The 26,883-nt window shown below is 46.7% G+C and overlaps 1 protein-coding gene across 2 annotated transcripts in view; it reads right to left on the minus strand.

The window, feature by feature from the left end:
• The window catches only part of NUP188 (nucleoporin 188), a 1,272,194-nt gene that overhangs the window by 509,541 nt on the left and 735,770 nt on the right, over positions 1–26,883 (minus strand). For both annotated transcript variants that reach the window (XM_086924860.1, XM_086924859.1), the window contains exon 24: positions 943–1,076. In XM_086924860.1, coding sequence (XP_086780986.1) covers positions 943–1,076 — 134 coding nt within the window. The remainder of the gene's footprint in view (positions 1–942; positions 1,077–26,883) is intronic.

Consider the following 26,883-nt stretch of genomic DNA (forward strand, 5'->3'; position numbering starts at 1 on the left):
AACAGACTGAACAAGTCTCCTCCAGTAGTCTGCTATGCATCACCCATTACAAATTCTTACATCGTATCTATTATACCCCGGTCAAACTACACAAATTTGGGTTACGGGACACAAACAAATGTGACAGATGTAGAACGGAAGCTACTGATTTCCTTCATCTTGCTTGGGAATGCGCGGTTCGTTACTCACCTACTGGCAGCATGTGTTTGCAGCACTAGATCTTATGACATCATCGACACTCTTGCGGTCTCCTCTCCTAGCATTGCTTGGCTACACAGAGCAGATACCAGTGGCACACCGTAAATTTGTCTTTTAGCCTACTACTTGTCAGAAAGGCACTTGGCCTGCAGGTTAGTTCGGGGCAGAGTGCCCAAATTATTCAAGGAATGGATCGGGGACATGATACTTTGGCAGGATCAAACAAACACACACATACGCTGACCTCCTTCTGAGCTCATCACGTCCTCATGATATTTGGAGCCCACTTCAATTGTATCTCCTGGAGCATCCGTAGACACCAGACAAAATCCATGACCCTCTCCCCAATTATTATATCTCACGGCCTGAATATTGACTGCTGTTGTATAATGTCTATGTACTGGTATGTATTGATTGCTTTTAAACCAGTCCCGGATTTGCGCTGTGTATTTCATGCGAGACCTGTGAGAGATGCATTTGCTATGACATGCCTGCTCTCTTTATCATTCTTCTGCTCCTGGAATTTGTGTTGCGTGAATTCATTGAATTGAGGTCGCTGCAATGCATGTATCTGTCAATGAAATGTCGATGCTATGCTGATTGTCTATTACTTCTTCTATGTGAAGCTATGAGAAAACTCAATAAAAAAAATTAAAAAAAATAAACTTTCCAAAGTATACAGCTGGGAGGTAGCAGGGTGCGCCAGGCAGGGTAGGCGAGTGTCGCAGAGAAGGTACTACATACCGTGCTGAGTGAGGGACTGCTCTAGTGGAGAGACAACGCTGGAAGGTGGCTTCAGGCGGATGACATTATTGGTGACAGAAAAAGCCAGTTTCACGGTCTGGATGAGGAGCTGCCCCTGCCCTTCAGAACCAATGCTAAAAAGGAAACATGAAAAAAATGAACATGAGATAAAACCCACAACCACCAGAGCAGGATCCCCAATTTCCACAGCTGCACCTCACCACCAAAGACCCATCTCATTATCAGTCACTGAGGTCACTCAATTGGAGTAATTTGTACAGCTGGGATCTCTACCACCCTACTGAAGCTTTACAGTCCGCTCCACCATATGCCCATGAAAAGTTCCTTTATGCTGCCAACCTTAGGTTCATAAATCCTTGGATCCCACACAGTGCGACCTTAGACCTGTGACCCAGGACTCCTCGATCTTCATCATGTCTACCTCCTAACCCCAAGCTCCTGAGCCACGCCAGCCTAGGTCCTAGCCTTCCACCGTTTCCTCTTCATAAATGTCATCAACAAGTAACCAAGCCCAGGTAGGCATCCGTGCCTGTATAGCTTATTAGCTGCCAAGAGGCCTAGTGCGGCCAGAAGCAGATTTAAGAAAATGTGTTGACTTGTTGATGACACTTCCGAAGAGGGAAAGGTGGAACTTTCACACATAAAATAAGATATTCACATACAACTAGGACTGGCAACAGGCCGCACACAAACACCTGGTATTTTGAAAAGGTCAAAGAATGCTAACCCTGCTGTGACTTTCTCTGCCTTTTGGCTGAAATGTAAGTAAAACACTACACTAAAGCACTGAAGAAGTCTCTGTTAAGGGATGAAAAGCGTTGGCTACAGGGGGGAGAACATTTTAAAGAAAGAACAAGAAGATATTGTGAGAAACTGGCCTGGTATATGATGTACGCTTATGTAAGTGGACAACTTGCACCAGTCCAGACAACTCTTATGGTGATTTAAGAGGTCTTAGAAAACCTTGGATAGCTAAGTGATAGCCGTGGAGAGCAGCCTTCAGGCTTAGTCCAGAAGGACTGTAAAGCAGCTTGTTTTACCAGAATGCAACCTTATGGTATAGATTAAGTGAAAAGTAACCACAAAGGTATTAATAAAAATATGTATTTATTATATAATACTGTAAGAAAGTCGCTCTATATATACTGGACCAAAGTAAGGTACAGTGTGTATAGAGTCCACAAACCTCAGAGGTATAACAGAGGTTAAAGCCAGGTGTGACCTTACTCTCTAAAGTGGTAGCTTGGCCGAGCAGTAAGGCAGTACCAGAGGACAGTGTAAAGCATTTGTTGTACACACTCGGTCAGCAAAAGGTTTCACACACTCAAGGACTGAACTCCAGGCCAATTGTTGTATATAAAAAGATATAGTTGTTTTATTTTTAGAACCTACAGGTGTCAAAATATACTTTTCTCAATAGGAGTGATCTCAGATGAGCATTTTGCAGAAAGGCAATAAACTTTGTAAACACAATATGTACAGTGGTTGAAGGCAACACAATTCTAAACTCAATTTAGCATTGAGCTCAAGTGGTTTTTCTACACAAATACAGTTGATTACTTTGTAGATTACTTTTGTAATTCCAGGACTGGATCCTAGATCCAGTCCTGGGGTCTAAGCTGAAAACAGTTTAGTAAAAACGTTTTGGTTATTGCAATGATTTTTAAGGAATATAAAGGTATTTTCAAAGTTCACACAACTTTACAGTGAAAATCTGGCAATGTTATCCAATGGAAGAAATTTCAGGTTAAGTATGTTCTCGTTACTCTTGTAATGCAGGACTGGGCTCCTAGGTCCAGCACTGGGATCTCTACTTAAGACAGGAAAGTAATTAAGTTTCAGTAGTTGGTACGATTTTTAAGGAATATTTAAAGTTTTCAAAAGTAGACAAGAAATTTCACAGAAAAGCAGACAATGGACTGCTATGGAGAAAATGCAGGTTACTAGTAAACTCGGTTAGGATTACTTTTGTGATTCAGTACTGGGCTACAAGGTACAGTACTGGCTTCTCTCCAGATAACAGGTGAATACTTCGGAATTTGGCAGATTTTATAGGAATATTTTACGTTTTCAAAACTTCACACTAAGAAGATTTTTTGAGTCAAACCAGTCAATGTTATCCAATGGCAGGTAAGTGAGTTAACGGTTTCCAGGTGAGTACTCAACTGGTGAAGTTAAGGTTCTGGGCTAGACTCAGGGGTCCCCCAGGGTCAGGTAGGTACAGTTGGTTCACCCTCAGCGGCACAGGGGCAGCCGGGTGCTGAGGTAGTTAGGCCCGATGTTATCCAATGAGAGGCAGGGGGCCTTCGGTCGGTGGCTGCTGGCTAGCAGGCCACTCAGCTGTGGGAGCTGGGCTCCTGGTCACTTTATCAGGCCAAATGGGAAAGTAGGGAAGGGCAAAGGTTGCACTGCCAGAGGCACTCGGGCGGCTGGGTGCAGGGTGCTTTTGAGCCGTTGGGCGCTCAATGTTATCCAATGGGAAAGATAACAAGCATTGGAAATGCAATAGGTCTCGCATTAGAAAAGTTGGAGCTATTGGTCTTGTAAATGACAAATATTTTATTTATTTGTTGGTTTTTAAAATAGCTAAATTGATAGCTTTGTCATTTACAACACCAATAGTTATAACTTTCGCGAATGTGACACCTATAGCATTTGGAATGCAACATTTTTTGTATTTTCGTTACTTAGATGGCAGCTCTGGTCGTTAGGCCACATCTCTAGAGAGCAGGAGAGTGCAGCAGGGGAGAGAAGCACAGCAATGCAATAGGTTTCGCATTAGGAAATTTTGAGCTATTGGTATTGTAAAGGACACATTTTTTCTTTATGTGCTTGTTTTGAAAGTAGCGAAAGTAATAGCTTTGTTATTTACAATGCCAATAATTTTATGTTTCGCAAATGTGACACCTATTGTAACACAATATGTGTTGTAGCACTGAGTGGTGTGAGGGTGAGGGGTGTGAGGGTGAGGGTGTGTGAGGGTGGGTGAGGGTGAGTGAGGGGGTGTGAGGGGGTGTGAGGGTGAGTGAGGGGGTGTGAGGGTGAGTGAGGGGGTGTGTGAGGGTGAGGGTGTGTGAGGGTGAGTGAGGGGGTGTGAGGGTGTGTGACGGGGTGTGAGCGTGAGTGAGGGAGTGTGAGGGGGTGAGGGTGTGGGTTAGGGGGTGTGAGGGTGAGGGTGTGAGGGTGACTGAGGGTGGGTGAGGGGGTGAGGGTAAGGGTGTGTGAGGGTGAGGGGGGGTGATGGTGAGAGGGTGCGAGGGTGAGGGGTGGTGAGGGTGTGAGGCGGATTGAGGGTGAGAGGGTTGTGAGGGGGTGAGGGTGTGAGGGGAGCGAGGGTGTGTGAGGGTGAGGGGGTGTGAGGGAGAGGGAGTGTGAGGGTGATGGTGAGTGAAGGGGTGTGAGGCTGAGTGTGTGTGACGGTGGGTGAGGGTGAGTGAGGGTGTGTGAGGGTGAGTGAGGGAGTGTGTGGGTGTGTGACGGTGTGTGAGGGTGAGGGTGTGTGAGGGTGAGTTAGGGAGTGTGAGGGTGTGTGAGTGGGTGAGTGAGAGTTAGGGTGTGTGAGGGTGACTGAGGGTGTGTGAGGCTGAGGGGATGAGGGTAAGGGTGTGTGAGAGTGAGGGGTGTTGATGGTGAGAGGTTGCGAGGGTGAGAGTGGGTGAGTGTGTGTGAGGGTGTGTGATGTTGAGTGTGTGAGGTGTCGTGAGGGTGAGAGTGTTGTGAGGGGTGTGAGGGGAGCGAGGGTGTGTGATGTTGAGGGGGTGTGAGGGTGAGGGCGTGTGAGTGAGGGTGAGTGAGGGGGTTTGAGGGGGTGTGAGGGTGTAGGTGTATGAGGGTGTGTGAAGCTCCAACTTTTCTAATGCGAGACCTATTGTATTTCCAATGCTTATGATTTACTTCCCTGTCAGGCCTACGCTGATATCTGCGTGTTTTTAGGGCGGAATTAAAACATGAAAAGTAAAATAAAGGGAGACACGGCCTGGCGGCCGTGAAACTGCAGGGAGAGAGAGGGGAGGTGCTGTCGGCTGGGGAGGGCTGTGTGTTACAATATTTGATCCACCTAATAAATATTAATTAGGCACACTATTTTGTGACACTGGTGATGTATTATTTTGTTAGCTCATATTATGACAGCAACATCTACATCAAATAATTGTTAATAATATCAGATTACCTGAGCATGCAAAATTGTGTAAACACTAGCCCTGGAAAACATTTAATTACAGTGGTTGTAATCAAAGACGTTTCTGTGAATTTGTATTAACAAAATTGATGTGCTTACACCCGTTTGCATAGTTCTGTGTAATTTCAGGCAAAAACTTCTACTACATAATATGTAATATTGTATAATTTTGATGTTATTTCTCGTAAATACGCAACAGCGAATTAGTCGGATTATGCCCACCCCCAGAAAAATATTTGCAAACAATCCATGTGAATTTTGTTGCAAACCTGTTGTGAAAAAGTTAAATGGGTCTCAGTGGAAAATAATTAAAATGTTCACAGTGCTGAAACAAACCGATAAAATAGTTTGTTTTAAATAGCCAAGTTTTAATTGAATAAAAATGTACATTGTTTTGTACCAAGAAAGGAAATGTGTGGAGATTCACATACATTCTATTTTTGACTAGCAAGACCAATGCAGCCAAACGTTAAAATAGCTCTTTCACAAGCAGGAAACTAATTAGTTGGAAAACCAAAAGTGCAGTTGCGCTATATACCTCTATACGTGGCTAATTTCATGGTGCTTACATTAATTTGCTCCAAATAAACACTGCTGATATACTATCTTAAATGTAGCTACCCTTATCTCGCGCTATAAAAATGGTAATTGGTACTATAGATTGAAAGGGAAAACGTGTAACACTGTGTTGTAATTTCAGTTTACAAAAAGCCAAATACTATTGAGACAAGCAAAAGAAGTCAAATAAGGAGACAAGGCCGGCCGAGCGGCCGTGAAACTGAAAGCACGGCCGCTCGGCGTGAAAGCCTTTGATCCGGCAGGGGGTGGAGCGGCACCAAGCTGGGCAACAGATGGCTGGCGATTTGATGCTGTGCACGCGCATTTTAGGTCAATGCGCTTGCGCATTGACCTAAAAGCCACGGGCACAGCACCAAATCGCCAGTTAGATAAAGTCTGTTTAAAGCCCTATAGTCGCGTGACCTCAATGCGCATGCGCATTGATAGGTCACGAGACCTAAAAAGGGAACAAAGGCTGCAGACTCTGGGACGTTGATTCTTCAGGTGCGACCACCACTTCGAGAGGTAAGTTGGGCTCTTGGAGAAGAGGTAGGTACCCAAAGCGGGGCACAGGGGGCAGCAGGGCACCGGCGCAGGGTTGTCTTAGGGTGTCGGGAAATCTTACCCTCAGCTGGTCGCGGTTGGAGGGGTCCCTGGTTCTGAGGCTGCAGGCGTCGTCTGGTTTGTCGAGGAGGGTCTTTGGGCAATGGACTTCGGGTCCCAGTCGCCGGGGGGGGGATGTCCTCGTGGTCTTGGATAACTTAGGCACGGGCCGGGCTCAGAGGGTGCAGAGTGGATTGGTCTTGAGCTTCCTAGCTGGCACCATGGGGTTGGTTGTTGAAGCAGAGCCTCTGCTTATGGGAGTCCCAATCTTTAAGAGGGTTAAGGCAGGCAGGTCCTCTCGGTGTCCCAAGGTTGCTGTCCGCAGGAGTCGCCGGGATTAAGCAGGAGCAGGTTCCATGATCGACTGGCGGGTAGGGCTGGGGCCAAGACAGTTGGTGTCGTCCTGTTGTGAGCAGCTGCACGGCGGGTCGTCTTCTTCTTGATCTTCTTTTCTTATCGGGATCTGAGGAAGGAAGGTTCAGGGTGCCCCTGAATATTAAGTTTAGGGGCATTACAGGTAGGGCAAGGGCAGGGACCAATGGGTCCCTGTCCTGGGGTGGGTACACCCCCTAGCCTGCTCCTCTCCTGTGGGAGGGGGCAGGAGCCTAGCTGTGATTGGGCAGGGCTCCCCATCTTCAAGATGGCTGGAGCCCGGGGTTGTGCTTCAACTCGCCTCTGCCACCTGAGGGGTGGGGTTGGCACAGACTGGCAAACCCCCCTTCTTGACATAGGGTTTCCCGCCAGTCTTCCCGCCAGAGTGGGGTTTAGAACTGGTGGGAGCCAGTTGCTGAGTACAGGAAGTGTCCGGGAGAAGCTCACAAAGGCGGATGCTTTTGAAGCTTCCCCCTGCCCATCCTGGGGGAGGAGACCTAGCACCTCGCCCAGGATGTGCATTGTTGCAGGCCCAGGAGAGCGGGGTCCTCTCCACCCAGGGGTCCAGCAACATGTCTGCTGTGTGGCAGCATCGGCAGCCACTCAGTCCAGACGTGGATTGTAGGTTAGGTTTCAGGGGGCATCTCTAAGATGCCCTCTGTGGTGCATTTTACATTAAATCTCACACTGACATCAGTGTGGGTTTAATGTGCTGAGAAGTTTGGTATAAAACTTGTCATTCTTCAGAGTATTCATTAGACCACCAAGAATTGCAAGCTTATATCACTTAGGCACACCATGCATCGTATGAAAACAAGATACAAATTGGAAAACCAGAAAATAGTTTTGGAAGGAATATGCTACTTACCAGTATGCATCTGTTCTTGGCATAGAGGGCTGCAGAGTGGTACATTATGAATAGATCGCCATCTGGTGTTGGGCTCGGATGATTGCACTTTTTTTTTCTCTTGGAGAGTCTTTTGTATCTTGGTGACTCCTCCCTTGGTTTGTAGTGCGCATGGGCATCGGCTCCATCCTTAGATTGTTTTGCCATAGTAGGGTTAGATGGAGTAGTGTAGTAGAATACAGATAAGAATGCCCATGTAAGTGTATCTAAATAAGATAATGTTGGAACAGACACAGGTTTCCGGGGAGGCTGGGAGGGCATGTACCACTCTGCAGCCCTCTATGCCAAGAACAGATGCATACTGGTAAGTAGCATATTCCGTTCGAGGCATATGGGCTGCAGATGGTACATTATGAATAGACTATACAGCAGTTCTCTCCCTAGCGGTGGTCGCCCGTGTCTGTTGCAACTGTCTGAAATAAAGTTTTTAATACTGCTTGTCCCACTCTAGCTTGTTGTGTTGTGTGTACATCTACACAATAGTGTTTTGTGAAGGTGTGCGGTGTAACCCAGGTAGCTGCTTTGCATATGTCATCTAGTGGAATGTTTCCCAGAAATGCCATAGATGCTCCTAGTTTACGTGTAGAGTGGGCTCTAGGAGGAACAGTTAATGTTCTCTTTGCTTTTAAGTAGCATATTTGAATGCATTTTACAATCCATCTGGCAATGCCCGCTTTAGAGATGGGATTGCCTTTGTGTGTTGGAGAAAACGCAACAAATAGCTGTTTTGTCTTTCTGAAAGTTTGTGTTCTTTCTATATAGTACAATATGGCCCTTCTAACATCTAATGTATGTAGGGCTCTTTCTGCTATAAATGGTTCTTGAATTGTAAAAGCCTGCAGCTCACTTACTCTTCTAAGTGACGTGATAGCTATGAGGAAGGCCACCTTCCATGTGAGGAATTGTATTTCACACCTATGCATAGGTTCAAAGGGTGGCCCCATTAGTCTGGTAAGTACTATGTTGAGATTCCAGACTGGGGAAGGTGGTCTTCTTGGTGGAATGACTCTTTTGAGTCCTTCCATGAAAGCTTTAATTGCTGGTACTTTAAACAGGGAAAGATGTTGCCTGTTTTGTAGGTACGCTGCTATAGCTGCGAGATGAACTCTTATAGAGATATATGCTAAGTTACATTGCTGCAAGTGTAGTAAATAGCAAATGATTTGTTTAGTGGATGCGTCCAGAGGGTTGATGTGCTTACTGTTACAGTGTATAGCAAACCTTTTCCATTTTGCTGCATAGCATGCTCTGGTGGTAGGACGTCTTGCTTGTTTAATGATTTCCATACATTCTGGTGGTAAATCTAAATATCCAAACTCTATGACCTCAGGAGCAAGATCGCTAGGTTCAGTTGTTTGGGATCTGGGTGCATTATTTCTCCATGGTTCTGTGTAAGATGCATGGGTAGTAATCTTAGCTTTTGATGTGGTACTTGTGAGAGTTGTAGCAGTGTGGTGAACCACGGCTGCCTTGCCCACGTGGGTGCCACTAGTATCATTGTCATTGAGTGTTGCTGCAGCTTCCGAACCAGTAACGGAATTAGTGGTAGAGGAGGGAACGCGTAAGCAAATTTGTTGGACCAATTTATCCATAGTGCATTGCCCTGGGACCGTTGGTGTGGGTACCTGGATGCGAAGTTTTGCATTTTGCGTTCTGATGATTGGCAAACAGATCTATCTCTGGTTGCCCCCATTTTTGGAAGAATGGCTGCAGTATTTGGTCGTGCAGCTCCCATTCGTGTACTTGTTCTGACTGTCTGCTTAGGATGTCTGCTATCTGATTTTGAACTCCTGGTAGGTGTTCTGCTAACAGATAGATCTTTTGAGGAATGGCCCATCTCCAAATGTCCTGTGCTAGTTTGGATAGTTGGAGAGAGTGTGTCCCCCCCTGTTTTTGAATATAATACATTGCAGTCATGTTGTCTGTTCTGATCAGGACTGCCTTGCTTGTAATTTGCATTTGGAAAGCTTTTAGTGCTAGAAATACTGCTAATAGTTCTAGGTAGTTGATGTGCAGTTTCTTTTGCTGCACACTCCACTTCCCCTGCACTGTGTATTTGTCCATATGCACTCCCCATCCTGAGAGCGATGCGTCCGCTGTTATTATCACTTGTGGAATTGGCTCTAGGAACGACCGTCCCTTGGAAATGTTTTCCGTGTTCCACCACTTCAGAGAGCGATACGTCCGGTCGTTTACCAACACCAGATCTGTAATCTGACCTTGAGCCTGATTCCACTGTGTCGCTAGACACTCCTGTAGTGGACGCATTTGTAGTCTGGCATGAGGTATTAGCAGTATGCAGGAGGACATCATGCCTAATAGTTGCATAAACACTCGTGCTGGTAGTGAGTGTTGTGGTTGAAATCTTTGTATTAACCCTACCATTGTTTGTATCCTGATTGGGTTGGGGTATGCTATTGCCTTTTCTGTGTCTATCGTAGCCCCCAGGTATTGCTGAGTCTGGTTTGGTTGCAGGTGTGATTTTTTGTAGTTCACCGTGAACCCTAGGTGGTGCAGCAGTTGAATTGTCTTCTGTGTGTTGTGAAGACATTCTTCTTTTGACTTGGCCTTTATTAGCCAATCGTCCAAGTATGGGAAGACACCGAACGAAAGTCCCCTTTCTTCAGTAAAGGGAGTACTTGTTGGAGCGTGACCATATGGAAATGTTCCGAATTTATGTAAGCATTGAGAGGTCTGAGGTCTAATATTGGTCTTAGGGACCCGTCCTTTTTGGGGATTAGGAAGTATAGAGAGTATACTCCTGTTCCTTGTTGATTTTTTGGGACCTTCTCTATTGCATGCTTTTGTAGAAGTGCTAGTACTTCTTCTCTTAACAATGTGAGATGATCTTGACTCATTGGACGCTGTTTGGGGGGGATGTTTGGTGGGGTAGCTATGAGTTCCAGGCAATAACCATGTTGGATAATTTGTCTCACCCACTTGTCTGATGTGATGTTCTCCCAGACAGGTAGGAACTGTGATAGACGTCCCCCGACCGGTGTTATGTGGTCTGGGGGGAGTTCTATGAAGTCACTGTTTTGGGGTTGAGGCGTTGCGGTTGTTATTTCCGCGGCCTCTACCCATGTTGTTGTTACCTCTGTAACTGCCTCTTGAATTACCTCTGGGTGATGTTGGTGTGAAAGAGGTGGATTGCTGGTTTGTTCCTGTATTCTTTGAGCCCCCTCTATAGGTGGATCTACGTGAGGAACCTCTTTGTGTTGGCTGTTGCAATGCTCCCATTGACTTAGCCGTTTCTGTATCTTTTTTCATTTTTTCTAAGGTCTCATCTGTGCTTGAACCAAACAGTGTCTTTTGATCAAATGGTTTGTTCAGTAGTGCCGTTTGTACTTCCTGTTTGAATCCTGAGATTCTAAGCCATGCATGTCTCCTTAACATGACACTGGTGTTGATAGATCTTGCTGCAGTGTCTGCTGCGTCTAAGGCGCACTTAATGGAAGTATTAGTTATTATTTTACCTTCCTGTATTAACTGATCTGCCTTTTTCTGATGTTCTTTGGGGAGATGTGTGATGAGTTTTTCTAATTCATCATAATGTGCCCTGTCATAACGTGCGAGTAGTGCCTGTGTATTGGCTATACGCCAGCTATTTGCCGCTTGTGATGCTACTCTTTTGCCTGATGCATCTATTAATTTTGACTCTTTATCAGGTGGAGGAGCCTCTCCTGTAGATAATGAGTTTGCTCTTTTACGAGCGTTTGAGACCACCAGCGAGTCTAGAGGTACATGCCCTTTAATAAATATTGGATCCTTTGGGGGCGCCTTATATTTTTTATAAATTCTTGGGTTTAACACCCTAGCCCTCACTGGGTCTTTGAATATTTCTTCTGTGTGACTGAGAAGACCCTTCAACATAGGAAGAGTACCTGATGTTCTTTGTGCATTAGGTAGCGTCTCTAACAGGAAATCCTCTATTTGAGGTTCTGTATGTATATCTACTTTATGATATTTTGCTGCCCTATTAATGAGCTGCACAAACCCTGTGTTATCATCAGGTGGTGAAGGCTTTGAGGGATATAACTCTGGGTCGTTGTCCTCATCTGACCCTACGTCATAATTTTCCCATGGGTCATCCTCATCTGGGATGGTTTCGTCATTCCCTTGAGGTTCTCCCTCCCCTAGATCACTGTCTACATCAGACTGAGGTGTAGATGGTCTTGGTGTGGAAGGTGTAGGAATATTTGGCCTAGTGTGAGGAATAGGAGAAGAGGGTGTGACATTAGGTCGAGGAGAAGCAGGAGGAGTTATATTTGTCCCCATTGTTCTCTTTTTTGAAGGAAGAGATTTATCTTCTGTCTGTTCATTCTTCCTCTTCTTCGTGACTACTTTGCCAGTTTGCGGATCGATAAACAAGATCTTTTGTTTGGGATCTGTCTGTTGCTCCTGAATCGGTACCGAAGTTCCTGGTTCCGAAAGGTGCTTATGTTTTCGATCGTCAGTGTTTGGTGTTTTCGGCACCGAATGTCTACTCGATTCCGACTTCCTGGGTATCGAGTGAATCTTGGACGACGAATCATATTTATGTTTCGACATGGAATGTTTCGATACCGAGCTTTCCCTTGTATGTAGCCTCGGTGCCGAAGTCGATGTCGCCCTTTTCTCGGATCCGACATGGTGGGAGTCCGAGTGTTTTGGTTTCAGTTTCGGTTTCGTTGCCGGGCCCGAGGGCGGGGCGTCGGAAACTTTTTTCTGCGGTTTGACCGGGCCCGAAGGCGGGGTCGTTACCGCACGGGGTCGGTTTTTTGGTAAGGGGACGTCGTCACTCACGGTTTGTTGCTCGATGAGTTCTTCAACCTCCGACTGGTCCCCTTCCGACCCCGACTGATCCTCTTCTTCCTCAATTTGCTCGTCTCCGAACAGCTCCGGGATCGCCTCCGACTGCATTCTGGTAACCTCGTGTCTTCGAGCTCGACGATTTCTAATCGTTAGCTTGGAGGAGAATGCTGCGCAGGCTTCGCAGTCCCTGGATTCGTGTTCAGGCGATAGACAGAGGTTGCACACCTCGTGTAGGTCCTTGTGTGGGAACTTAGCACCACACGTTGGACATTTTTTGAATGGAGTCCTTTCCATGGACTCCGGGCTTGACTGCGTTGAGAAAGGCCTCCTGTTCGTCGACGTAGATCCAAGTTTTTTCTCTTCGATTTTGAATTTGCCACGCGTCGGAATGGAAATGAAACGTGTTCGATAACAATACCGTCGAATTGGAAAGGGAATACGCGCCGATAAATCACTTTTCTCTGAAGTTGATCTGGAGCGTCTCGATCCTCACCCGAACCCGATGGCGGAAAAAAACAATCTAAGGATGGAGCCGATGCCCATGCGCACTACAAACCAAGGGAGGAGTCACCAAGATACAAAAGACTCTCCAAGAGAAAAACAAAGTGCAATCATCCGAGCCCAACACCAGATGGCGATCTATTCATAATGTACCATCTGCAGCCCATATGCCTCAAACAAATATATATATACTTTGTATATTTATTCAGATGAAAATCTTTTTATCACAGTGATAACAAATCATTAAAAAACATACATGTAGTATGTTAAACATTTCATAAAAACATTTAAAATCACATGAAGTAAACATTAGTTAAAAGTTCAAAAGAACATGGGTCGACGCGGCGTTTCGGTTACAGGCAAACAATAGACAACCTTCTTCAGGACCAAGTTCTAAAAGGAAACAGAAAATTACTTTTTTTGCAATTCCAATTTATCAGACAAAGCATTTTTCCAAAACAACACTATTGGTTGGCTACATTGTTTAGTGGTTGGCGCTATTTACAAAATGGGTGGCGGTTGACACTATTGGTATTGCTAAAGTACATCACATCTTGTTAATATGTACATCACATCTTGTTAACATGTAATATGTTCCCTAAGTTGACAGATAAGGGGGCCTCCTTTTTACTTTCTTTGATTCTTCAGAGTAGCCATTATGGTGCTGTGGAGTTCGTAATGACAACCTCCCAGCACCATATACTCTTAATGGCATCACTGCACTTACAGTGCCCAGGAATGGTCCTGGGTACTGTAGGGGCACAGGGCTCACGCACCTGTGCCCATTGGCATAGGGCACCCAGCTAGAGGGGTGACTGAGGTATGCCAGGGCAGTGGGTCTTGTGGGCATGGCACACAGGCATGTGTGCCATGTTGAATCTTTGTTTGGTTCTGTACTTAGACACTCAGCCTGCAAAGGCAGTGTGTGGGTGTCAGGGTACAGGGCCTCTGAGGGTGGCACAATAAGTGCTGCAGCCCTCAGGGGTCTTCTCTGGTCACCATGCCATGGATACCTAGGGTACCATTTACTAGCGGCTGACAGGTGGCCAGAGATGCCAATTGTGTTTTAGTTTCAACACAGTTTTAGGGAAGTAACACAGGCCCTGGGCACCTGGCTGGCAGGAGCCCAGGGCACACTCAGTCAAAGCACTTCAGCAGTTCAGCAAAAAGTGGGGGCATACCAATGCAAGAAAGATGGCACTTTCTCACAAATACTATCTAACACATACAAATATTTCCTACCCGGAGATATGCACAATGAACACAATACTTAGCAAAGAAATCACAGTAAATAGCACGAAATAAACAGTGGGCCCCGGGTGGGGACCAAACCATATACTAAGACGGAAAATGCTACTTACCAGTATGCATCTGTTCTTGGCATGTAAAGCTGCAGAGTCGTACACTTTTGCAATAGATAGACACCTGGTGTTGGGCTCGGATGTTTGCAGGTTGTTGTCTTCTTGGAAGAAGTCTTTGTAGTCACGAGATAGGTTACTCCTCCCTTGGACAATACTGCGCATGGTCATCGACTCCATCCTCAGATTGTTTTTCGCCATGATGGGAAATGATTGAGTTAGTAGAAGTAAAGAGAAAGGATGTCCATGAGTGTGCATCTAAGTAAGAAGAGTACTGGAACGGACACAAGTACCGGGGAGGCGGGAGGGCGTGTACGACTCTGCAGCTCTACATGCCAAGAACAGATGCATACTGGTAAGAAGCAATTTCCGTTCGAGGCATATGAACTGCAGATCGTACACTTTTGCAACGATTGTGCAGCAGTGTCTCCCCTAGCGGTGGTCGCTCGTATCCGTTGCAGCATTTTGAAATAATGTTCTAAGGACAGCTTGGCCTACTGCAGCTTGCTGCTTAGCTTGCACATCAACACAATAGTGTTTAGTGAAGGTGTGTATTGTAGACCATGTTGCTGCCTTGCATATGTCCACTAGTGGTATATTTCCTAAGAAAGCCATAGAGGCTCCTAGTTTGCAAGTGGAGTGCGCTCTAGGAGGAACCGTTAGTGTACGTTTAGCTTTCTGATAGCATATTTGTATACACTTTACAATCTATCTGGCAATTCCTCCCTTAGAGATGGGATTGCCCTTGTGTGGTGGAGAGAAAGATATAAATAGTTGTTTTGTCTTCCTGAAGGATTTAGTCCTGTCTGTGTAGTATAACAGAGCTCTTCTAACATCTAAGGTGTGTAAAGCCCTTTCTGCAACAGAGTCCGTTTTTTGGAAAAACACTGGTAGCTCTACTGATTGGTTAAGGTGAAAAGGACTAATAACTTTTGGCAGGAATTTAGGATTGGGCCTAAGAACCACCTTGTTAGGATGTATCTGAAAAAATGGTTTTTGTATTGTGAATGCTTGTATTTCACTAACTCTTCTGAGAGGTGATGGCAACAAGGAAAGCAGTTTTCCATGTGAGGAATTGCAGTTCACACCAAAGGCTCGAAAGGGGGTCCCATAAGTCTTATAAGGACCACGTTTAGGTTCCATACTGGAGCAGGTGGTAACCTAGGTGGGATTATTCGTTTTAATCCTTCCATAAATGCTTTGATTGCAGGTACTCTAAAGAGAGATAGATGCCTATTCTGTAAATAGGCTGCAATTGCTGCCAGATGCAGGCGTATGGAAGAATAAGCTAAATGGTACCTTTGTAGGTGTAAAAGGTAGCAAATAATATTTTGGATGGAAGCATCCAGTGGATCAATGTGATTATTGTTACAATATATTGCAAATCTTTTCCACTTAGCGGCATAACATGCTCTGGTAGTGGGTCTTCTAGCTTCTTTAATTATGTTCATACAGTCTGGTGGTAGGTTTAAGTAACCAAACTCTAAAGACTTCAGGAGCCAGATCGCCAAATTCAGTTGGCTTGGTTCTGGTTGTCTTATTTCTCCATAGTTCTGTGTTAACAGGGATGACGTGAGCCGTAGTTTTTGATGTGGAACCAGTGATAGATCTAGTAGTGTGGTGAACCACGTCTGGCGTGCCCATGTGGGAGCCACTAGTATTAGTTTGAGAGACTGTTGTCTGAGCTTGCGTACCACTAGTGGAATGAGTGGGAGAGGCGGAAAAGCGTACGCAAATCTGCCTGACCAATTCATCCATCTCGCATTCCCCTCCGAATGTGGGTGTGGAAAACTGGCGGCGAAGGTTGGGCATTTTGCATTTTCGTGGGTGGCAAACAGATCTATCTGTGGATACCCCCACATTTGGAAGAATGGTTGAAGAACTTGTGGGTGTATCTCCCATTCGTGAATCTGTTGTGACAACCGACTTAACAGATCTGCTATCGGATTGTGAATTCCTGGAAGGTGTTCTACTGTCAGGTGTATGTTTTGAGGGGAATGGCACATCTCCAAATGTTCTGTGCAAGCTGGGACAGTTGCTGAGAGTGTGTCCCCCCTGTTTTTGTATATAATACATGGCTGTCATATTGTCCGTCCGTATTAGGACAGCTTTGTTTCGTACTTGTACCTGAAACGTTTTGAGTGCCAGGAAAATTGCTAGCAGCTCTAGATGGTTGATATGGGGCTGTTTTTCTTGGTTGTTCCATTGACCTTGTGTGGTATAATGTAAGAGATGGGCTCCCCATCCTGTGAGGGATGCGTCTGTCGTGAGCACTATCTGTGGAACAGGTTCTAGGAACGGCCGTCCCTTTGTCAAGTTTTTGGTGTTCCACCATTGCAGAGAGCGATATGTACAGCTGTCTACCAACACCAGGTCTGAGAGCGGACCTTGAGCCTGATTCCACTGCTGTGCTAGACATTCTTGTAATGGGTGCATTTGCAGTCTTGCATGTGGAACTATGAAGATGCAAGACGCCATCATACCTATTAGTCTCATGAACACTCTGGCTTGGAGAGACTGCTGGTGTTGAAAAAGGGAGACTAAGGTCTGAATGCTCTGTATCCTGGCTGGACTGGGATACGCTAGAGATGTAGATGTGTCTATGGTAGCTCCTAGATACTGATGAACGTGCGAAGGCTCTAGGTGCGACTTGGTGTAGTTTATTGTAAACCCTAAGTCGTGCAATGTCTGAATTATTTGTTTTGTGTGTTGGACACACTGGTTGAAAGATTTTGCTTTTATGAGCCAATCGTCGGGGTAAGGGAAGACATGTATCTGTTGTCTTCTGAGATGTGCTGCTACTACTGCTAAGCACTTTGTAAATCAATCAATCAATCAGTGACACTTATAAAGCGCGCTACATACCCGTAGGGTCTCAAGGCGCTCGTGGTGCTGTTGTGACCCTGAATGGAAGGACTTTGAACTGATAGTGCTGTCCTTGTATGACAAACCTTAGATACTTCCTGTGCGCAGGATGTATAGGAACATGAAAATAGGCGTCCTTTAGGTCTAGTTTTGAAAGAAAGTCTCCCTGTTGTAGTAGTGGGAGTACTTGTAAAGTGATCATGTGAAAATGATCTGATTGTATGTAATGTTTGAGGGGCCTGAGGTCCAGAATTGGCCTTAGTGTCCCGTCCTGTTTGGGAATTAGGAAGTACAGGGAGTAAACTCCTGTTCATCGTTCCTCTAATGGAACTACTTGAATAGCATCCTTTTGTAGAAGTGCTAGAACTTCCTGTTGAAGCAGAGTCATATGTTCTGTGGACATTGGACGCTGCCTGGGTGGTATTTTTGGGGGGGTTGCTGTGAGTTCTAGGCAGTAGCCATGTTGGATAATCTGTCTTACCCACCCGTCTGTTGTGATGGAATTCCAGACAGGTAGGAACTGTGATAATCTGCCCCCCACAGGAGTGGAATGCTGTAGGGGAGGCAGAGGGAAGTCACTGTTTGGGAGTGGAAGAGGAGCGTTGGTTGTTATTACCTCTACCTCTTCCCTTGTTATTATTGCCTCTGTATCCTCCTCTAAAGTAGCCTTTGTTAGAGGAGGTCTGTGTGTGCGTTTTAAAAGATGATGTTGTATCTGTGCCGGTTTGCTTGGAGCCTCCTCTATAAAAGGAGCGGCGAAAAGAACCTGTAGTCTGTGTGGATTGTAATGCACCCATAGACTTAGCTGTGTCTGTGTCTTTCTTCATCTTTTCTAGTGTGTTGTCTACTTCCGGCCCGAACAACTGGTTCTGATTGAAGGGCTGGTTCAAGATGCTAGTCTGAACCTCTGGTTTAGAACCTGAAATGCGTAACCACCCATGTTGTCTGAGTATAACACTAGTATTGACTGCTCTAGTGCGCATTTAATTGAGGCATTGGATATTAGTTTGCCTTCTTGTAAGAGCTCTGCTGCCTGATCTTTATATTGATCTGGGAGGTGCTCCATTCGTTTTTCTAATTGGTCGTAGTGAGCCCTGTCATAGCGTGAGAGTAAGGCTTGTGTATTTGCTATGCGCCATATGTTTGTTGCCTGCGCAGCAATCCGTTTCCCTGACGCATCAATAACTTTAGATTCTTTGTCAGGCGGGGGCGTATCACCAGAAGTCTGGGAATTGGCTCTTTTACGTGCATTAGACACTACCAAAGAGTCTAGTGGCAGATGTCTTTTAATATAGACTGGATCAGATGGTGCTGGTCTACACTTCTTTTCTATCCTTGGATTTAACACCCTACTCCGTACCGGGTCTTTAAATATTTCTGGAGCATGTTTAATGTCTCCTTTGATCATGGGTAGTATTTGTGTAGACCTTTGTGACTGCTTAAATGTATCCAGTAAAAAATCTCTATTTAATAGATGATTAAACCCAATACTATCTTCCGGAGGCGAAGGTTTTGTTGGGTAATACTGAGGATAAGGAATGTCTGGCACATTATGTGGTGGAAAACCATATATGTTGTCATCCTTAGGGTATTCTGGATTGACATCCTCATCTAAAGGGTATGTGTGTGGCTCTGGTACGTCATTCCCCCCACCTAGATCATACTCCTCGTCAGTGTGGTGTGATGATGCAGGAGACTGAACAGGAGAAGCTATAGGTTCAATGTAAGGAGGGATAGGAGAGGAAGAAGGTGAAGGAGAGGAAGGGTGCATTGGAGAAGTTGCACAATCCTTTTTGGCAGGAACCACAGGTAGAAGTGGTGTGTCTGCTGGTCTCTTCTTGTAAGGAATTGCTTCCACATGTCCAGTTTTTGGATTGATATGGACCTTTCTTTGTTTAGGATCTGGTCCAAACAATTCTTCCTCCTCTACAATCTTCTTCGGCGTCGATTTTTTCGGTGCCGATAGCGGTTGTTTTTTGCTTTAGGAGGAGTTATCGAGTCCTGTGGCAAATTTTTCGGTGCCGAAGGTGGTTTTGGCTTGGTAGGCTTGTTAGAGGGTTTAGGTATCTCTGTATCAGGCCTTGGATTCTTTGGTACCGAGGTTGGAGATTTCGGCGTGGAGACAGGTCTCGTTGGCTCTACGGCGCCGGACTCTGGCTTTCCATCTTTATTCTTGGAAACAGAAGGTTTTGGAGTCGAAGCTTTCTGATCCGGTACAGTCTTTGGCTTCGGCACCGATGTGTCTTTTGGTTTGGGTGCCGAAGGCTCTTTGATTTTGGGCACCGAAGGGCGTTTTGGCTTCGGTGTCGAAGAGCCCTTCGGTGTCGAAGGATGTTTCGGTGCCAATGGAGGAGGTGGAATTGGCACATGTGGTTTCATCGGTGCCTTGGCACCAGAAGGCATAGACTTTTTCCTCGGTGCCGAGCCCGAAGGCGGGGCGTCTGAGGGTAAATTTCGGTCTTGACTGGGCCCCCATGGGCGGAGTGCCGACCGCTGCCTTTGGCTTGGGTAGTGTATGTTGTGCAGGGGCAAGAGTACTCACCGGCTGCCGAGATGGAATCGAGTCGTCCAAGTCCTCTGCCCCCGATATGATCTAGAGATCAGGCGAGTCTTCCTCGTCGACGAGTGGAGCCTCGTCCTCGGAGATATCTTTGAGTGGATCCTCGTCCCCGGAGACGTCCTCTCCGACGATCTCCTCCTCAAAGATGGCCTCCGGTGCTGGTGCTGATCTCCTCATCTCGTGTCGACGTGCCCTCCGATCCCGAATGGTCGTCTTCGATCTGAAGGATGCACAAGCTGTGCAGGTTGACCCGTCGTGATTCGGTAATAGACAGAGGTTGCAGACCTCGTGATGGTCGCTATGAGGGAATTTTGCTCGACATACCGGGCATCTCTTGAATGGAGTTCTGTCCATGAGGCGTAGGCCGTACGGCGCCGATAGGCCCAACGGCCCGCGTCGACGCACCAGAATGTAGCTGTGATGGCGAAAACTCTATTCGATGTCGAAAATGTTCATATAAAGTTTCACGCTTCGAAGTTGCTGAAAAAGTCTTTTCTAGCCGGAGCAGAAAACTTTCATCCGAACCCAGTGGCGGAAAAAAACAATCGGAGGATGGAGTCTATGATCATGCGCAGTATTGTCCAAGGGAGGAGTCACCTATCTCGTGACTACAAAGACTTCTTCCAAGAAGACAACAACCTGCAATCATTCGAGCCCAACACCAGGTGGCGATCTATTGCAAAAGTGTACGATCTGCAGCTCATATGCCTCGAACAGTGGTATAAGAACCACGACTGGAGTAAAGACAATGTCGAGAGGACGTTTAAGTGCTGGGGAACCAAGGAACCACACAAAGTGAATGACTGGGAGCCCCACGGAGAGCGTGTGCAGTACGAGTACACAACTGCGTGCTCCGTACAAGTCTATGTGTAAGTCTCGGTTGGAATTTTAAAGACTAAGGACTCTTACCAACAGAACTTGAAGAAACCCAGTGGAAGACGAAAGGTTGGAGAGCCAACCCAACCCTGGATACCATAGTACACACGTTACCTACACTAGGGAAGCTGGGTGCATACGTGTGAAGTGATGTCGGAAACCGCCATCGTTTACAATGGAGGACTTCAGGAAAATGCCGCTGCTGGAAGAAGAGAAAGTGTCTGAAGGTGGATTCTAGACGAGAAGTACCTGTAAGCAGAGTGACCAGAAGACTTGGAAGACGAAAGCCCTTCAATGTCAGGTGTTGCAGGGGAGTTGACGAGGACCTTGACTCCACAGGTGTGAGGACCAGGCGACACCGAGGAAGACCAGGAGCTGTGCACGGGCTGTCCAACGAAGGATGTCGAGTGCTGAGGGGTCAGTGTACGGCGGGAGCACCTACAAACCTTTGCAAATGCAACCAATGCAGGAACTGAAGGAGCAACGTCGGGACCAGCAAGGAGAGTCTGGGCAGACCCGAGCAATCAGGGAAGCCAAAGAGAAACAAAGGTGACCCTCAAATGGACCCACAGGCCGGAGACACTGGAGTAGCGAGAGGACCTCAAGCACCTTACCAAAAGATGCAGGCAACGATGCGGTGTGGCTAAAGATTCTGGTCAATGGAGATGCTCGAGGTTGGGGCTACTTGGAGCCCAAAGATCTTTTCGGAGAGAAGTCAAAAAAGCCTTTGCAAATGCAAGTTGACGCGGTGAACAGGGGTCAGGATACTGCAACTCCCACGAGAGATACTGGCCTCAAACTAGGTGAGAGGGCAGGGCAGGCTTCGAGAGTTGTGGGAACCACCACCTGTTGCAGGGCCGTTTGGAGTCGGAGAAGCTAAGGATCAACAGACCGGTCAACTTAGTTGCATTCCCTGCGAATGCAAGTGAGTGACTCCTTGACTCCAAGGGAGATTCCTTCAGGTGTCTTTGATGCCCACAGGCCTTAAAAGGTTCCTGTATGGTGCACAGGCACAGACGATGAGGCAGACTGAAAGGGAGACGAAGTCGAGCCCAAACGAAGTCCAGAGCAGTCCAGAGTGCCCAGACAGTTAAAGTAGAAGTGGGGTCTGATCTGAATCTTATTCCATGACGAATCTAAAGACCTACACTCAGGTAAGTCCTTAAGTACCCCAAGGGAAGATTTGGGACGATTCAGGGGACCCTCCCAGGGGAGGGTCTGGACAGAAGGGAGGTTACTCATGTCCTTTGTCCAGTTTCGCACCAAAGCTGGAGCCAAGAGCTCCCAGGACTGGTTTGAATTAGACTATGCATGGGGACACCAAATTTGCCCATCATGCAGACTGAGTGGCTCTGGTAAGCGCACCAACCCTGCCCTAATACTCTAACTCCTGTCTGGGAGGTGATCACATTTCCCTGTGACAGGATGCCTATTATTGTGCATTCCCCTGCTAGAGCTGGACTCAACAGCAGGAGGGCAGAATCGTGCCTCTGGTCGGCAGCAACCATTTTGTGCTGTCTGGGTCTGGAAAACTGGTACCGGGGACATGGAGAGAATAACGGAGGGCCCTTCCAGTGCTTGAAATCATACCTCCCACACAGTTTATGGTATGGGGGTATGATTCCAACATGTTTGATTCCAAACATGATCGGATTCCTTACAGGCAGTTTCAAGATGGTCATCGCGTAATTACGGGGTCACCTCAATATAGTATATGGCTGCTTCACTGAAAACCCGGGAGAACCCTCTGACGTATAACCAAGCAACCTGTCTTCAGGATTGCAAAGCACTGCTATAGGGATAACTTATAGGTTTTAAGTGCAGTGACCCTAGATATAGGAAACCTATATCTTTACTAAGTGGTGCTAGGACCAACTTACACAGGCTGCAATGGCAGGCCTGTGGTTCCATTTTGAATGGTCTCCCATGGGTGGCATATTGCATGCTTCAGCCCATGGGAGACCCCTGCGGTACCTATGCCCTGGGTACCATATAGTAGTAACTTATAAGGGTACCCCAGTATCCAATCTGGGATGTACCCAAGTACTGATCATAACAATTTAGGGAGAAAGCAGATGGACTGGGGTCCTGATTGGCAGGCTCCCAGTCAGACTAGTCAGTAACAGCTTAGCACCAGGCAAAAACTGGGGGTAACCATAGAAGCAGATCCTACTTTCCTACAGATATTAATAAAGGAATTGTTTCTTTTTTTTGTGAAAAAGTGGGATGGAGACTGCACTATAGAAGTCATTTTGTGATGTTTACATAACCAATTGAATGGATGGTGGGTGCTGATAATCTTTTTGTAATTTACTTTATGGAGCATTGTAGGAAAGTGCCCCTTTTTGCATGGTTACCCCCCTTACTTTTTGCCTGAGACATGATGCACTTTTGACTTTGTGCGTCCTGGGTTCCTGCCAATCAGGTTCTCATGGCCTGTGTTCTTTCCCAAAACTGTACCTTTGCACCCACAATGGGCATGTCGCTGGCAAAAGGTAAGCCCCTTGTAAAAGGTACCATGGATACCAAGGGCACATTGACTAGGAAAGGCCTCTAAGGGCTGCAGCACCTATTGTGCCACCCTTAGAGGTCCTGTACCTTAACACCCACACATTTCCATTCCAGACTGCATGTGTTGGTGCAGAGAAAAGCGAAGAGTCGAAATGGCACAAATCCCTATGTGAAATGCCTGCAACCCACTCTCTGGGGCCTAGGTAGGTACCCCCTCTAGTAGGGTGCAGTAGCCACCCAGGTGAGGGTACAGTGGCATGAGCCCTGTACCCCTAAAGTGTCTAAGTCCATTCTTAGACACTGTAAGTGTAGTAAAGCCATAAAGAGTATATGGTCTGGGAGTTCATCATTACGAACTCAATGGTTCCATAATGGCTTTGCTAAAACCTGGGAAGTTTGGTAGCAAACTTCTCAACACATTAAACCCACACTGATGCCACTGTGGGATTTAATATACAATGCGCATAGAGGACATCTTAAAGATGCACCCTGATGTGATTACTGAATGACTGCCTGCCATTTGCCACCACCAGACAGGTTTCTGGACTGCTGGGTTGAAAGCCTCCGCTCTCTGGGTCCTGGGCAGAGGTGTCATACCTCCTCCCCCAGATGGGTTGGATCCACAAGAGGAGAAGCTTCAAAGGTCTGCCACCTTTGTAAGCTGTCTCTGCCTTTTGCTGCCCCCAGCAACTGGCTCCCACTGGTTCTGACCCCCACTTTGGGAAGTAGAATCTGCGTGAAAACCAAGTTAGCAGGAGAGGTGTCCACCTTTGCCAACCCCACCCCTCAGGTGGGGTTGAAGGAGGTGGGGTTGGAGGAGGCGAGGTGAAGCACACATCTCAGTCCCCTCCATCTTGGAGATTAGGGGACCCAACCAATTAGGAAGAGGCTCATGTCCCCCTCCCGCTGGAGGGTGCCATAATAGGGGGTGTACCCACCCCAAGGAAAGGACCCATTGGTCCCGACCTGCACACCCCTGTAACACCCCTAAATTTAGTATTTAGGGGAGACCCTGAACCTTGCCTCCTCAGATTTGAGGAAGAAAGAAGGACCGAAGAGCTGTGCTGACGCAGGAAGAATAGGACACCTACTGCTTCGGTTCCCTGCCCTACCAGCCTGGACCGACTTCAACCTGCCTAAAGAGAGAATCCCCGGCAGTCTAGCAGCCACCAACCCCAGAGCCTGGAGGACCTGCCCTGCACTCATCCAACAGACTTTATCCTGTGAGCACCAGATTTGCTCAAGCCAAGATTCACCCACAGAATCCGGATGCAGGCGTCTCTTTGATTCTGCACCACTTTGCACTCGACACCCACAGCCCAAGTTCAAGTTCAAGTGGCCCAACTCCACGCGGAGGTCTCCCCAGAGATCCTGCCCTGGCATCTGGTGATTCCCAAACTCCCTCAAGCTTCACGAGGACGCCTGCAACCTCAACCTGAAGGGTTCCCCGACCGTGACAAGAGCTGCTAAGAAGAACCCAATACCAAAAGACCCATGCACCCGATGCCCTAGGGCCTTGCCTGGCCCAACCGACTGTGTCCAGGCATCCCCCAAGATCCAAACTTAACCTCTCCTGCTGGTGGTCGCCTCCAGGAAGCTTACCTTCCGGAGCCTTTAGCCTTCTTATTGAACCGAAGATCTCCATTGACATCCACAGTGTCCCAGATGCAGCCTTGGAACTCTGTACCCGGCCGCCCCGTGTTGTTGGTGGTGCAGCTCCTGTTCTGAGTGTTGGCCCCTGCAGTGCTGATCTTAACTCCATGAGCTTTGATACAACAGCTGAGTGGCCTCCTCGTAAGCAGTCCCTGACCGAGGCCCCTTTAGCCCCATTGGCTAACATTGGGCCCCTACACTCTGAACCCAGCCGCCCCAATGCCGTTGGTACTGCGCTTTGAGTGCCAAACTAGACCTTGGGTAACCTTGGTCCTAACCCCCAAAACTCACACTCGTGGTTAGAGTACTTTCCTGTGAATCCTATAACCATTTCTCTTCCATAGGAACTAATGTTACAAGTTTTTGTTCCAAAAGTGTTCTAAGTTTTGAACTGATGTTTTGCATGGAGAAAAGGTAACTATACTGCAAACCTTAAAAAGTCTTACTGTGCATTGTGAGTTCCCCGGCGTAGCACCTACACATACCACCCGAGACGTCGACATAATTTAAAAGTAATTCAAAAGTATTCCAAATGTAATTACTGTACAATTTAAACTGCTTTTTGAACCAATACCAACTAATGAATGCAAATTCAACCACAACTACATTTTCTTGTAAAGTCTTACATTTAAGAGTATATTTTACGTATCTGTGCCAAGTCCTGCTTGGCTCTAAAAAAATAAAATACAAGTATACCTTTTTTATACTTACCTAATAGGTCTGGATTCCATCTCTGAGTGTGTGTAAACAGCCATGATTGAGTGATCACAATAAATGCTTAACACACCCTCTGGATAAGCCTAACGGCTCGCCCACAGTACCACAAAGAGAGCTGTTAGTACTTGTATAATTTAGCCTCGGCTATCCCTCTGGGGACTCCCTGGACTTTGCAAACTGTACCTTGCTTTGGTATATTATATACAGAGCCAAGCTTCCTACAAGCATTGCTCCTGTGCGGAACATTAGGAGGCTGATCTTCTAGATCGATGCACCACCATAGCTTCAACTAACAACCTTACAAAGAGAAATAGGTGCAATTTGATTGCTTCAGCCTCACTTCCTGTAAAACACTTGCGGTCCAACTGGGGCATGATGAATGGCCTGGGAAGGAGCAAATGTTGCAGTCCCTTCAGGAAACGAGTCGCAACAGGTGAGGAATAAAGAAGGTTGGCCAAGCAATCAAAAGACAGCCGATGTGGCGCACAAGTAACCTTTGACAGCGCAGAGCCCTGCTGGGCCAGAGACACAAGAAACAATAAAACTTGGGATAAGGGTGCAGAAAGAGTGATCAATGCTATTGGATGTACACCATGTGACAAACTTGTCCCAATGGCAGGCGTATACCATCTTGTAGGGATGCCTTGCTGCCAAAACAACATCACAGACTTCAGGTAAAAACTCAAAAGCTGTCAACTATTGCATGAAGGCAGAGGGTTTGCTGGTCCAAGTGCAAGATCCTACCCTTCTGCTGCGGAAAAAAGTGCGGTCATTCTTGATTTGTACTGAACACTGGGCAGGAGTTGTGTAGGTGGAAAAGGCCTACAGGAGGCCTAAGCTCCACTCAAGATGAATCTCCAAGGAGGAGCAGCCTTAGAAACTCCAGCACGCACAAATACTGAACTTGCGCATTCTCAGTGGTGGTGAATTGATCTTACCAAGGTTTCTCCAAGAGACCTTGTATCACCTAATGGTGGAGACTCCATTCGTGATTCGCTAGACATTGACGGCTGATTTTGTTCGCTTTGGTGTTCAGAGAGCCCACCAGATGTTGAACCACCAGGGAAATGCCAAGGTTCCCCCACAATGTCCAGAGACGCAGGGCCTCTTGACAACAGGTCCATAAACCCCCCCCCCCCCCCGTTTTTTGCAGTACCACATGGTGGTGGTGTTGCCCATGAACAGCTGATCTAGCCTTCCCTTGATTAAAAGAACAAAGGCTTTTAATGCCAGTAATATCACCGTAGCACCAGCAGGTTGCTTTGGAGCTAGGACACCGCTGGAGACCGGAGTCCATGAAGAAGTTGAGAAGGCGCAGGTCTAGAATAGGACAGGGGCCTCTGTTCTTTATGGGCACCATAAAGTACTTGGAATAGCAACCACAACCTACTTTGGATGCTGGTACCCTCTCGATATCTCATTTGGCCAAAAGAGTCAGTACTTCCTGATGGAGCAAGGAGAGATG

This window comes from Lissotriton vulgaris, chromosome 5 (genome assembly GCF_964263255.1).
Source record: "Lissotriton vulgaris chromosome 5, aLisVul1.2, whole genome shotgun sequence".
In the NCBI taxonomy this organism is placed as follows: domain Eukaryota; kingdom Metazoa; phylum Chordata; class Amphibia; order Caudata; family Salamandridae; genus Lissotriton; species Lissotriton vulgaris.